The sequence below is a fragment of the Dysidea avara genome, chromosome 14 (assembly GCF_963678975.1).
Source record: "Dysidea avara chromosome 14, odDysAvar1.4, whole genome shotgun sequence".
Classification (NCBI taxonomy): domain Eukaryota; kingdom Metazoa; phylum Porifera; class Demospongiae; order Dictyoceratida; family Dysideidae; genus Dysidea; species Dysidea avara.
The window spans coordinates 5,645,612-5,660,057 of record NC_089285.1 but is presented as its reverse complement, the minus strand read 5'-3'; the positions used below and the strand labels follow the sequence as shown (position 1 = coordinate 5,660,057).

The 14,446-nt window shown below is 40.8% G+C and overlaps 2 protein-coding genes across 2 annotated transcripts in view; one reads left to right on the top strand and one right to left on the bottom strand.

Annotated features, from left to right (window-relative positions):
- The window catches only part of LOC136244463 (notchless protein homolog 1-like), a 19,686-nt gene continuing 5,240 nt past the window's right edge, over positions 1 to 14,446 (top strand). Inside the window, exons 1-6 of the mRNA XM_066036077.1 lie at positions 1 to 213; positions 996 to 1,168; positions 1,639 to 1,663; positions 1,713 to 1,788; positions 3,284 to 3,302; positions 3,353 to 3,447. Of these exons, the coding sequence (XP_065892149.1) occupies positions 187 to 213; positions 996 to 1,168; positions 1,639 to 1,663; positions 1,713 to 1,788; positions 3,284 to 3,300 (318 nt within the window). The 5' untranslated portion in view covers positions 1 to 186 and the 3' untranslated portion in view covers positions 3,301 to 3,302; positions 3,353 to 3,447. The remainder of the gene's footprint in view (positions 214 to 995; positions 1,169 to 1,638; positions 1,664 to 1,712; positions 1,789 to 3,283; positions 3,303 to 3,352; positions 3,448 to 14,446) is intronic.
- On the bottom strand, positions 4,666 to 10,161 carry LOC136243987 (uncharacterized). Its single transcript, XM_066035519.1, has one exon. It carries the CDS (start codon positions 10,159 to 10,161, stop codon positions 4,666 to 4,668), a length of 5,496 nt encoding a protein of 1,831 aa, XP_065891591.1.

Below are 14,446 nucleotides of genomic sequence, written 5' to 3'. Positions count from 1 at the left end.
TATACACAGTATGTTAATACCCTACTACACAGTGTGAGACATATCCAATACTTGTGAAAATTTCTCTTCTACACACCATGATACAATTGTTATCAGTTTATCATACAATCTACACGTGTGTATATGGGACTCAGTAACTGGTAAACAATTGGGGAAATTCCTAACTGGCCACAGACAGTGGATAACATGGTTGTCATGGAGACCAATGCATCAGTAAGTATGCTCATATACAGACCATATATAGACGTTCTGCATATAGTTGTGAGACTGAATTGTATGGGACTTGTAAATGTGAAGTCAAACTATTGGAAATGATCAGTGTGGACTTAGCTTTTACCTCCATTAGCTTTTATTGTGATGCCAATGGAAAGTATAGTCAATTAGCTACATGTAGGTCTACATGTAACAACCACTGTAACATTTTTTTCTAGAAGCTGTACAAGCTTTATACTTGCTTTCAACTTTTGGCCCTTGTGTACATTTATCATTAATTGTGTTGGTAGTTATAACACTTTGTGTACAGCAATCATAACCACCTGTGCTTATATGCACTATATTTTGCATTGATAATTACATAATATTTTATGGTACATAATTCCTGTTAGGGATCTTGTATATGTACTCCACACTATAGGATGGTAGTGTATGTACTCCACACTATAGGATAGTAGTGTATGTACTCCACACTATAGGATAGTAGTGTATGAACTCCACACTATAGGATAGTAGTGTTTGTACTCCACACTATAGGATAGTAGTGTATGTACTCCACACTATAGGATGGTAGTGTATGTACTCCACACTATAGGATAGTAGTGTATGTACTCCACACTATAGGATAGTAGTGTTTGTACTCCACACTATAGGATAGTAGTGTATGTACTCCACACTATAGGATAGTAGTGTATGTACTCCACACTATAGGATAGTAGTGTATGTACTCCACACTATAGGATAGTAGTGTAAGTACTCCACACATGTACTCCACACTATAGGATAGTAAAGTTCACATATGGGATTCAAGGCTGGCTCATTCAGTGATGATATTAACTGGTCACAGTCAGTCAGTGACTTGTGTACGATGGGGTGGAGAGGGACTGATATATACCTCATCACAAGATAGGACTGTGAAGTGTGGAGAGACCGTGATGTGTGCGTGCGTGTGTGTGTGAGTGAGTGTGTATGTATGTTTGTGCATGTGTGTGTACATGTATTATCCGTACCCACAAAGTAGGGATGCCACGACATAGAAATTTTTATGTCACATGTCATAGAAGTTTATGTCACGGCATAAGCAATTCTTAAAGTTTCACAACTGAAGCTGTTACTTATGAAACTGTATAGCTATTTTGATTCAAATATGCAAAAATATCAGCTTAAACATCAGCTATATTAACTATTACATCAACAAACAACCAGCATTGCTTGTACTTACTTGTCAATTTTCTCATATTTATTGCATCAAATTTGATCAATATGAATGGAAAAGTGTGCATTATTTGGAGATATTTATGTCACGACAAAGAAGCCTATGTCATATCACTTTATGTCACGACATGTCATATGTCACGACTATCGTGACATCCCTACCACAAAGCAGAATTCCATCATCTTCCATAGGAATATTATGTTATGTAGGACACTATCAGGACGTGGTCACTGGGTTAGTGGTGTACATGTAGTAGTAACTGGATCATGTGAGCTCCTGTCAGGTGAACACACTGTGTCTTAACACTGACTATGTGTTAAGGACTGGACCATATGAATCAGCTAATGACAAACCAGAAGGTATTGTGTAGTAGTTCTCTGGCTAGTAATGTTGTATGCCCTACCGTATAACAACAAATATTGGCAAAACTGATATTTGGCGATTTGCTATAAAATTGCAGTTGGCAAAAATGTAATTTGGCGAAATGCTGTCACTGAAAAATTGGTGGTGCACACGAGTGGTGTAAGGTGCGTGTTGTAGCGTACAATCCTTTTTGTGCTGAAATATTATGGATTCAGTCACTGCATGCATGAGTCTGGCAGAGTCGTTTTCATGGGACAGGTCTGGGTCTGATCTACTTTAAAGAAAATCCAGGTCCTTCTGCAGTCATGGGTCACGCCCATTTATCAGGATCATTTGCTGTCTGTAGGCATACGTAGTGCTTCACCCATTTATCAATGGCTGCACACAAATTCATGTCTTGCTACCTGCAAGCTTACGTGGAGCCATGCCCACTATTCAAGTATGAGTTTTTTAGTATCTATTATCTAGTCTAGTCTGTAATCCACACCCATTTGTATGTGATAATTTTAAGGTGTATTTAAGTAGTATCCACGAAGTCACACTTGGGATGTCGAAACCTACTTCTGGGGAGCAACTGGTATCAAAAGCTTGGACCCAAGGTATCAAAATAATATTGAAGAAAATTTAATTTGGCGGTTTAGTGACAAATCACCAAGTCACCAAATTTAGTTCACCACCAAATTTAATTGATATACAGTATCAGAGACCTCATACATATCTGTATAAAGGGAAATTTTTGAAAGGTTAAATATTCAAAAAATTCGAAACGACAATGCCTTTTCAATAACATATTTATGTAATTTGCTTACCAGAAATAGCACCTATCAAACTATAAACAAGGGTAAGTGCTGCATGTTTTCTACTTTATCAGTTAGCTAACTATAGGTACTAGGCCACTGGCAAACACGATGCAAGCTATACCATGAGTGTCACCATGAGTCTTGAAGTCTAAGAGCTCGAGAAAATTATTATTCCAGCCTGAGTGAAATGATAGTGAATATCTGGAAGTGATGAAAAGCGCTAACTGGTGATGGCTCAATCTGCAGGCCACTCAGTGGATTAAAGCCATGTATAGTCTACCAAACAATATGGTTCAAGCCACAAAGGAGGAATAAGTAGCTAGACACGATTCTACCACGGCCTTTGTCTATACTGAACAATCAAAGCAGCAAATTCTACTGTAGCTACATACACGTGATCAATACAACAATTGTTAGCTTCCTCCAGTTAGGTTCATAAATCTGTCTTATCTACAGTGCGACGTGGTAATGGTAGAGAGAAACTGTATCAGATATATTTTTTCGAACTTACCATCAAGCACTTGTTTTTGAAAATTTGACCTTTCGAAAATTTCCCACTATACGGTATCTGTGAAGATTCTAGAAGCCATTTTGGTATTGTATAGTATATGGAGAAGGCTCTTGATTTTCTAGCCCCTCACGTAATGACATTATTTAATGCGTTGCTAATTTGAATCTCTACTCTACACAGGTGACCTCCACCAGTGAAGGTGAGTACCAGTAATAGGTACTGATAGTACATTAGTTATTACCGTATTAGGAAGTGATCAGTGAAGAACTGCTTGTGTCTGGATCTAATGACTTCACACTGTTCCTATGGCAACCATCCACTGGCCAGAAATCATTGAATGATGGGTAGGTACAATACAGTACATATCTTATAGTAAATATGTACTATGGTTTTATAGTGTCCTTATTATATACCACTTTAGTGTGAGCGTTCAAAGGCACTGCTTACAGTTTAACTTGCATATTGTCATGCAAGATATTACCTGGGAATGTAGTTTACTCATGGCTTTGATACCCAACCAGTTCAAAGATATGACTTTCATTATATTGGGCAACATTGAGTGTTTAGGTATGGGTTTGGGTTTACTTGGCTCAGTGTAGTTGCTAAGTTTCGACTAGTTGACAGTTACTAAATGAGACGAATGATCAATAACATAATCATTTGGGCAGTGTGCGGATGCGTATTTCTGCCCATCCGTGTCAGCCATAGTGTATTTTATTTATTTATTTTATTAGACTTCACAACACAAGTGCTGAAGGTCTGTAGGACTCCTGGTCCTGCAGCCTGTTTAAAGTTGTAGGACCAGGAGTCCTACAGACCTTCAGCACTTGTGCTGTGTGTGTACGTAATTTAACCTTGTATACACTAGTGAAAATTTCCTATTTCCTTGTACCATATAGTAAAAAACTTTGGCAGTAAAAAAGTGTGACAAAACCCCTCTGTTGAAAAAACTGGCGGAAAAAACTTTGGCGATTGAAGTAATATTTGCCAAAGTTTTTACTATACGGTACGTAAGGATAAAATGACAAGGTTTCAACTCATCAGTTAAGTAGTGTAGTAGGTGTATAGCTAGGTAGCTAGCGTTGTTGTTGTAGCAGTACGTTTGTAGCTACTGATCTAACGATGTGCTAGCAAAGGTATGCTTCTCTATCTCCTGCGATGCCGAGAGCAACCGCATTTGCTTTTTCAGTGAACTCCAGTAGCAGAGGTTATCACATATATCAAAGTTGTAACAAAACTAGTTCTAGCACAAACTCCACGACGATTAGCACAACTAATTTCACCCCCTTTGGCGATGCGAAGGGATTCCGTTAGCACCCCATGTCGACGGCCATTACGGTTTTGTTCACGTGAGCGAATAATTATTTTTAAAACAATTACAACACATTATGCTTCTGTTCTGTTACACTCCCCGTGATTGATTTGCGGGTGAAAATCAAGCATACATAGTGACCTAACCTATTACAAGATGAAAAGCAAATGAAAACCATATCTAGTACAACTAAAGGAAAGAAAATGAAATTATAGCCTAACATAACAATTGAAATGGGTTCAGTTTCAGCTCACTTCTGACCTCTACGCAACTTCTCCCCAGCTATTGCTGCCTGACGACGAGGACGCTGACTGAGTGTTCCATCATTCCCTTGGGTAGACTGATGTTCTTCAGACAATTCAGCAGCCGGAACAGTTGGAGGATTCAAAGCGACTTGTCTTGCTCTCTCCGACAGGGGAGACTGAGCTTTCACTTCAAGGGGGTATAGGTGCTTTATGGAACGTCTCAATAAAACTGCTCTTTTTTCACCAGACTTGTCAGCGACTTTGACTACAGCTGCTTGGACATTGTCATCTCTTCCTGGTAATAACTCCTCTACCACTCCCAGTCGCCAAAATGCTCGGTTGGATAGATCACCTTTAACTAGGACTTCATCTCCCAATTTAATTGATAAACTTCCTTTACTACTGGTTCCCTGACGATGGTGTTCTCTCAGACTCAACAAATAATCCTTTCTCCACTTCATAGTAAATTGAGACAATAAATGCTTGTGGTGTTTAGCTCTTCTTGTGAGAGATTGATGCGTACTGATAACTTCAAAGGTTTCAGAATTCGGCATTGTTGTGATCTTTCTACCATAAACTAGGTGAGAGGGAGACAGTGCTGTGCTAATTCCCTCCTGGTCATCATAAAGGTATGTGATGGGTCTTGCATTCAAAATTGATTCTATTTCCACGATAACTGTGTGGAGCTCATCAAAAGACAAGTTGGCTCGACCAATAGATTTTTTAAGGCAGCGTTTCACTGAGCGGATCAGTCGCTCCCAAAATCCACCCCACCAGGGAGCCCGCTCAGTTATAAAGGTCCAGGTGATCCGATGATTACTTAGAAACTGTACTACTTCTGATGCTCGAGAAATCCGTGCTATGATCTGAGATGAAGCCTTGAAGGTTTTAGCATTATCAGTTATGAGTGTTGACGGAAGCCCTCTACGGCTGGCAAAACGTCTAAACAATCGAAGGAAAGTATTAACAGACAGATCTTGTGCCAGTTCCAAATGCACAGCCCTTGTAGAAGCGCAGGTGAACAGACACACATAAGCCTTGTTGGAGTCGCCACCAGTTGAGGTTTCAAAGGTGTAGAGAGGCCCCGCAAAATCTATTCCAGTATTTGTGAATGGAGCATCTTCTGATACTCTAAGACTTGGCAGGTCTGGAGACTTGACTGACGCATATGGAATTCCCTCGAATCTGCTACAAACAACACATGAGTTTAACACTCGTTTCACAGCTTGCCTTCCTTTCAAGATCCAGTAACTTTCTCGCAGGGTGGACAGTGTGTCAGCGATTCCACTGTGCTTTACTTGCACGTGGACATGGAGTATCAGTAAGTCAACAAAAGGATGCCGCGTTGACAACAACACTGGAGTCTTAGAACTCTCTGGAACATTTGCATTCCCAATTCGCCCTTTACACTTAAGCACAGATTCTTCACTTAAAAACAAATTGAACTGATCGGCTCTGATGGGTTTGGGAGGTGACGGGTGTTTCAAGTGACTGATTTCCGAGGCAAACATTTTTCCTTGAATTGACTGGATCCAATTCAATTCACTAGCTGTTGGGACACAGTTCGATGTTTTAGGAGGACATAAAATCTTCGCAAATCTCAATACGTATGCTGTGACTCTAAGAAGCTTGACAAAGGATCCAAATCTGCGGCAATCAAATATATCTTCCAGGTTTTTTGAAGGGCGGCTCAGATTAGCAACCAGGGAGTGAGTGTTTAAAGAAGGACTCTTGATTAATTCTGACTCGACAGTGCAACTGGTGGGGGGAACAGTTGACTCTGGCCACCTTTCCTCTGGCAACTGCAAAAACTGAGGTCCACACCACCACAATTCACTGGACAATAGGCTCTCTCCATTAACACCCCTCGACGGAAGATCAGCAGGATTACATGCACCAGGACAATGCCTCCAGCTCCCCGCAGTGGAGCGGGTTCTAATCTCATTAACACGATTGCTTACATACTGTTTCCATTGTCTGTGGTTACAGATCCAGTGCAACACGGTAGTCGAATTAGTCCAGTAGAATGGTTTGGGGTTAGTCGGCAGAGAACTAACAACTGTGGCAGAAAGCCTCGAGAGTATTAGAGCTCCAAGCAACTCAAGTCGAGGAATGGTTTGTGGCTTAGATGGTGCAACACGGCTTTTGGATGCAACCATCCTAACTTGCATATGGCCACTCCCATAAGTTGAACGAAGATAAACCACTGCTGCATATGCATGACTAGAGGCATCACAGAATCCATGAAGCTGGATTGTGTCCACATCATCGTAACTTACTTCAAAATAGTACCTTGGCACTTTGACCCTTGACAGAAAGTGCAATTCAGAAACTATGCTCTTGTATTTCTCTAGCAGTTCACCATGAAGGGGATCATCCCAACATTTGTGGTCATCACACAGCTTCTGAAACAGTATCTTCAACTGTATAATATACGGACTCAGGAACCCTAAAAGGTCAAACAACTTTGCTGTGAATTTCAAAAGAGAACGTTTAGTAAATGTAAGTGATTCAGCATACCTTATCAGCTCAGTGAAGTTAAAGGTCAAATCATCAGTACCAGCATTCCAGGCTACGCCAAGGAGTTTAACAAGGTCATCATTTGCCTCTGCTATGTAACCAGTAGTGGCCTTAGCAAATGATTCATCTTCTTCAGACACAGTTCCTGAACTTATCTGGAGACGTTCACTCACTTCAGATCCCTTAACATGATGAAGTAACTCTTGTGAGTTTGATTTCCACTTACGCAGGTTCATTCCTGCTTCTGACATAACCTTCCTGGCATCACGATAAAATTCGATTGCTTTAGTGACTGTGTTTGTACCTGACACCAAATCATCTACATACAACGAATCCTGTAATTTACTCACTAACTCTGGAACACTGTCTTTGTATTTCTGCAAATGATGACAGATGACGGCTCTCAAAATTGCGGGTAATGGTCGAAGGCCAAATACTAGTCTTGCAAAACGGAGATGAACTATCTCGGACTGAGGGTTAGTTGGGTTCTTTAACCAAAGGAAACGGAGAAGGTCGTGATCTGGCTCTCTTATGCCTACCATGAGGAAAGCCTTCTCAATATCAGCAGCAACAGCCACACGATGAAATCGAAAACGGATGAGCACTTCAAACAATTTGGGTATGTAGTTTGGGCCTTTCTGCAAACAGTCGTTTAATGAACAGTCATCACCTGCAGCTCGAGCTGAGCCATCATAAACGATACGGAGCTTTGTAGTTTGGCTGCTCGTACGTACCACTCCATGATGAGGAAGATAATGAATGGTTGAACTAGACTTATCAGTCGAAGTCAATGGTTCCTTGACGGTTTCAACAATACCGAGATTGATCTGCTCTTCAATTATTCTACTGTACTCTTGCACTAATTCGGGCTGAGAGCAAAGTCGCCTCTGCAGCAACTTTAATCGTGTTTGACACATGGTCAAGTGGTTGGGTACGTCTGGATGACCATCCCTCCATGGCAGCCCCACCTCATAACGAGTGCCATCAAAACTTATTGAGGAAAGAAACAACTCTTCATTCTCAGGTACAGTAGAATTCTCAGTGACGCCGATAGACTCAGTGTCCCAAAATTTCTTCACTGCTAATAGCAGTTCAGAATCTCTGTCCTTGAACACAGAATTGTCAAGGCCTGCAGCTATACTAACATGTGTATGCGACAAGGGACTTGAGCCAAGAGGGGGAACCGGTCCGGAAAGAAGCCACCCAAATTTGCTGCTGACAGCCACAGGCCCTCTTTCACCCCTTCGCAAGTCACCGGTAACAATGGTCCAATAGTAATTGGAACCCACCAGTACGTCAATAGTACCATGGTCATCTGTACCACTGTCAGCCAAAACCAAATCTTTAAGATGTGCGTAACTCACAGGATTAACAACAGAAGGTAAGGGAGAGCATATGACTGGGGAACTTAGAGCAGAGATGGTGACAACATCCTCAAGGCCTGGCTTCCTTAAAGACAACTTCACTACACCACATGATTGAGACTTGTACCCAGAACTACCAAATGTGTTGAGATGTAATTTTTCAATCCTTATGGGCTTTAGCTTCAGTTGACGTTGAAGTTTCTCAGAAACGTAGGACAGTTGACTGCCACTATCAAAAAGTACACGGACCAGAGCTTGAGGCTGCTCACTCTCCCCAGATGCCACCACTCTAGCAGTTTGTAAAAGGACAGTTTGAGGATTCTTCATACCAACATTGGCGGTGCTGGAAGAGGTCTCCACTGATTGTACTGCTTGGTTACCTGGCTCCTTTGGTGAGGGATTGAGTCGGTCACAGATAGATTGGTGATGTTTCCTGTGACAGTGCCTACAACTCTTGGTAGAAGTGCAATCTCGCGCCTTGTGATCTGGCCTCAGACAATTAAAACATTGGTTGGCACTCAGTAACAGTTTCTTGCGGTCTTGAATGTTCTGAACCTTGTCACATGAAGCCGAAAAATGATTCCCATTACAGTATGCACACTTGACCTTCATTTGGCTGGCAGAGAGTGCATTGGCAGTGGGATTGTGGTTTCCTGATGAAGATCTATTGGAAGGTGGCATGGGTGGTTTAACTGCATTCATTCTCACTCCCTCGCTAGCTTCTCTTGCCTCGACCTCAGCTTGAATGACTTGCATTAGATCATCTAAACTCCACACATCATCCTTGGTCTCTCTCGCCACTCTCAATCGTATTTCTCCAGGTAACTTGGACATTATTATTGGTATAAGCAAACTGCCGTACTGGGTGGAGCCAATCCCCAAAGTAGCCAACCCTCTTATGTGTACTGTTATCTGGTCATAGATATACCTCAGAGCCTGGGGACGATCATTAGCACTGCAGGGTATCTTCACAAGCTCTTCCATGTGTGCACAGATAATATGTTGAGGACGTCCAAAACGCTGTTTCAGTAATTCAACTGCTGCATCATAGTTGCCATCAGAAAGTGTTAAGCCCTTGATGGCACGGGCAGCTGCACCATCTAGCAAGCTAACCAGATAATTAAACTTGTCAATTTTTGTTAACTGATTGTTATCGTGAATTGCAGACTTGAATGAGTCCCAGAATGATGTCCATTTTGTGACATCCCCTTTGAACGTGGGAAGGACCAACTTTGGAAGGCGGGCCTGGGCGCCCACAACAGAAGGAGCTCCGGATACGGTAGAAGTTACAACGGGTGAGCGACGAAGCTTCATTGATTCTATCTTTCCCTTGCACTCCATAATTCGGGCGACGACCGACTCAGATTCTTCCACTTCCACTGATATGTCCTTTATATCACATAACAATAAGGCTTCTTTGTCCAATTCAGCTAACGACAACGACTTGGCTTCCAACTGGCGATAGATCACGTCTAGTCTAGTGTACTGATCATTAGAAACAGTAGCGGTGGATGAGATAGTGTTTGTCTCCTCTAGTAACTTAATCACGAAGCTCCTATTAGCTGCCCGGATCGCTTTGCATCGTTCATATTTGACTTGTTTTTCTTCGTCTCCCATTCGGCCGCCGATCCACTATAAAACAAAAAAAAAACGCGAGAGAAAACACAGCGAAATGATAAGGCAATCACCTGTTGGGGTGCCTGTTCTAACCCGGCACCAAGGAATTCAAAGTTTACAGGTGACTTTGTGCCCCACGTTGGGTGCCAGATGTAACAAAACTAGTTCTAGCACAAACTCCACGACGATTAGCACAACTAATTTCACCCCCTTTGGCGATGCGAAGGGATTCCATTAGCACCCCATGTCGACGGCCATTACGGTTTTGTTCACGTGAGCGAATAATTATTTTTAAAACAATTACAACACATTATGCTTCTGTTCTGTTACACAAAGTATTTGGCCAAATCCATCACGAGACGATGAACTAACTGACGTGTGAACGGGAAGCTGGTTGGAAATGCTATCCCAATGCAACTGTGGGACACATTCCTAGGAAGATCAGTATCTCCAAAGTCAGCTTGTTCTTTATTGTGTGGTGGTACGAGCTGACCTTCATCTTAAGTAGCACTCTGAAGAGCACACCCTCAAGTTAGGGCTTAACACAATGTATGTATTTAACTTGTGCTCTTTCGCACCTGTACAGGATGTATATAAATGGGAAGGAAGGAATTAGATTTCGGAATGAAAATTGAAGCAGCCATATCAAAGAAAGAAGTTTATCAAAATCTGTGCCGGTGATGAGGTACGTGATTATGAGCGTAATATTGGTAGTCTTGTATATACCCAAACGGCTTTGTGTGTGGGAGAGGAAAAAGCAAGGGGGTGTCACTCAGGGTCTTGCTGTAGGTCGATCTGTGACTACGGTCAAACTCTAAGTCAATGGTCAAGGCCACAAAATAGCTCTTACAGTGGGTCAAGACGATACGGAAGGTTCGAAACCCACAATCGAAAACTATACGTAGCATTATCAAGTTTACGGAATTATACGTAATTCACAAGAAGTAAGGATCTCCATGAAGATGTTTTAAAGCTCCAACAGGAATTTCGCCGTAATTATAACGATTTTTTCTCCTGATTGCTGGTAGTACGCACTAAAAATATTATACTAGGTTACAAGCGCAGGTGTGTATAGGAAAATAGAGAAATAAGTGGAGGTCAAACGTTTGACAAGAAATGCTCAAGTCATAGGTCAAAGACAATAAATGCTGCAAGTCAAGGGTCAAGGTGAAATTTTCCCTGGTCAAGACTTTTACCATAGTCGCAGATCTACCTACAGCATGAGCCGACATGACACCCCCTTGAAAAAGGTCTGGTGGATCTCCAGGCTCCCAAAATCCGGGAATAAAGGCCAGCTCCAGGAGTGTTAAATTAGTATTGACAAACCAACTAATGAAGCTAAGTTTTATTTACTCAAGCAACTTTGCGCCTCTTGTCATGTACACAGATCACATCTCACTTAGGCTCTCACAAGCATCACAGAAGCATCAGAGAATGACACTTGCAAGGGGGTGATACTCCATATACCCTGTACTCCGATCTTCGTCCTGGGTCAAATTAAAAAAAAAAAAGAAAGGAGCCTTGACCCTTTGCTAAAATCCATGCTTGACTCTTGACCAAATTCTTGCATATTTTCATAAAAATACAGTTATGTTGTAACTGTAAAAGTACCAATTGTGGTATACCTTTTACAATCGAAGCCTGTCTTTTGACCTACTGCAAATTTCTTGCTTGACTTTTGTTTTGACCGAGGACGAAGATCAGAGTACACAATATATAGTGCCTCCCCCTTGATTTGTGAGTGCAGTAAACTATCCATAATGGCCATTGTTGGGAATCAATGCCGTCCTCCTGCTGCTGCTGCTGCTGCTGCTGTTGTACCCTGATCGAGCATATTGCCTCGCCAGTGGCTGTTAATTACTCCACTTATAACTCAGTCTTCTGGAGAAATAGAATTACAACCAGAATCAATAAAGATACAATTATATTGTTTGTCAACTGATATACTACCATATAGCTGGTTATTTTTGAACCAGACATTTTCGTAGGAACAGTAAAATCTGAATTTCATAGATTTTAATTTCGAAGTACAGGTGGATTTCAAGCAAATAGAGATTCATGTCACAAATTACAAAAATACATAGAGTCTACATGTGTTCGCCTTATCGATGGTATCAAGGATGGAATAACCTCCACTTTCATATCAATTCTGTGATTACATTGTGTGTCTGCATGGAGTTGATACACTATACATTGTATACGTATTTGACAACTTCTTGTTCGCAACTCAAACAGGCGGTTAAAGGAAGGAAGTGAGGTCATTCTATTTATAGTTTTTGCTTAAAAGGCTTCTATAGCAACAAAATCTTGAGGGCAATACCATTAGTTAGTGTTGTGCCTTGTACCTGGAACCTCCAAAGTACAATCATGGTGGAATTGCTGGTATGGAGGTCTGTGATAGTAGGATGGAAGTCGGATGGTATTGCATTCCACCAGTGAGAAGCAGTAAACCTTAAAAACAATTACTATCATTTTCAGCTAATTTTTTCTTCTTAGGGAAGGTAGTAAAATGTATAGCTTTAAGACTCTTTTTATAATCCTTGTAGTGACAGAAATGGCTAGCCTACCGTTGTTGTGATTTTGTGTGCTTCAATGACTGCCCGCCTGCATCAAAATGAGGAAGTGGCTGATGAGAAACTAGCAATCTACTTTGCCTGGCCTTATTATAATAATAATAATTGTATGTAATATATTATAGGGGATAATTACTATGGTACAGCATGTACCTATTGAGCTGGATCCTCAAAAACATTTAATAACTCATGGATGATGCAATTACAGATGATCTTGAAATTTGGCTCATTTGTAGTACTGCTTGATCCGCTAAAACTATTTTTAAATCTTTTCGTTCAAAAGTCTAACATAATATTTACAGCCAGTCAAAATCTTCACTTTACATTTGCTATGGGAAGCCATAAAATGTTATGTCCATTACAGCCCTTTCTCGAACTTGTAATGGAACCAAACCGCACATGTCTGTTGTTGACACCTTTGCTGTCGCCGTTAATCATCTGATTGGCTGAAATGTTTACTCTCATGTGAAAAAATCCACTTTTAATTTTTAGCTGTTTTTCAGGATCCAGCTCAACTTATACATATTTGAATGATTGTTAGATACTATACTTACAAATAGTTGGGGTTCTAAGCGTTTTAAATAGACCGTTTTTGTGTACTTTTGGATAAAAGCAGGAAACTTGGCAAAGTTTGCATATGACAAACCACCTCAGATTTGACCTTTGGTGTTGTTTACAGACAATGTAATGTTTAAAAACTGTCAGTTTTTCTCTATTGCATGTTTGTTTGAATCCAAAATCCACAAACGTGGTGACGCTCTTGCCCTATAGGCAAGATACTATGCTAAACAACCATCATTTTCAGTACGCTGGCTTGGCACACTGAAATCACAAAATCATTCATTTGGGCTTCAACAATATAGTAACTCATAATCTACTAGTTTATTTAGATGAACAGACTTACATGTATGTAATGCACAGTGCTTATTTTTCATCATAGAAGATTCGCTGCAATACCTGTAGGCATAGGTGGTGGGGGCTGAAGCTGTCCCTCGGTCTGCTGAGGGGGGTCTATATACATAGCCACCCTTAGAATATCTTGCCGAAATTGGAGTGGGGCTAAAAAAGATTGATATATTCTAATAGAATACTAAAATACCCTAATAGAGTAGTCAAAGTGCTTCATAAAAATATGATCCTAAAAAGTACTTGCCTACAGCGGGAATTAAACCACTGACCTTTCACTTTAAGAGTGGATGTGTTACACCTGTACCAAGTATTTCCAACTGCCTAAAGGTTGTTTTGTACTGTAGTCAACAGCTAAAAACTTTGTCACAAAAGGTTTTTATTGACTTCAAATACACTGTAGCGTATTTAGAGTTAAAAAGTTGGTGTTTTAGTTGAAAATGCTTCAAATTGTATGTATAGAATTAATTCTGATGAACTTTGAGACATCGTGAAAATAGGTACAGCTTCTGGGGCCCCTAATCTATACATTCTGGTCACACACCCCTATCACATCCCACCCCCACATCCTCCGCCACTGCCTGCTAGTGTTTGCAACAGTAACACTGTGGTGCCATAGTGGATATTGGTCACTAATCCATTTTACATCTTGTCAAATAACAAACATCAATTTTGTTGCAATAAGCAGGTGGAGCATGACAATAGCGCAGATTAGTTTTACCCCACCCTTAATAGATTTGGTTTTGTGAAAGTTTTTTTGGTCGTAGAAAGGGCTTAGCATACTGAGAATTTGAGCTTGTTGGCAA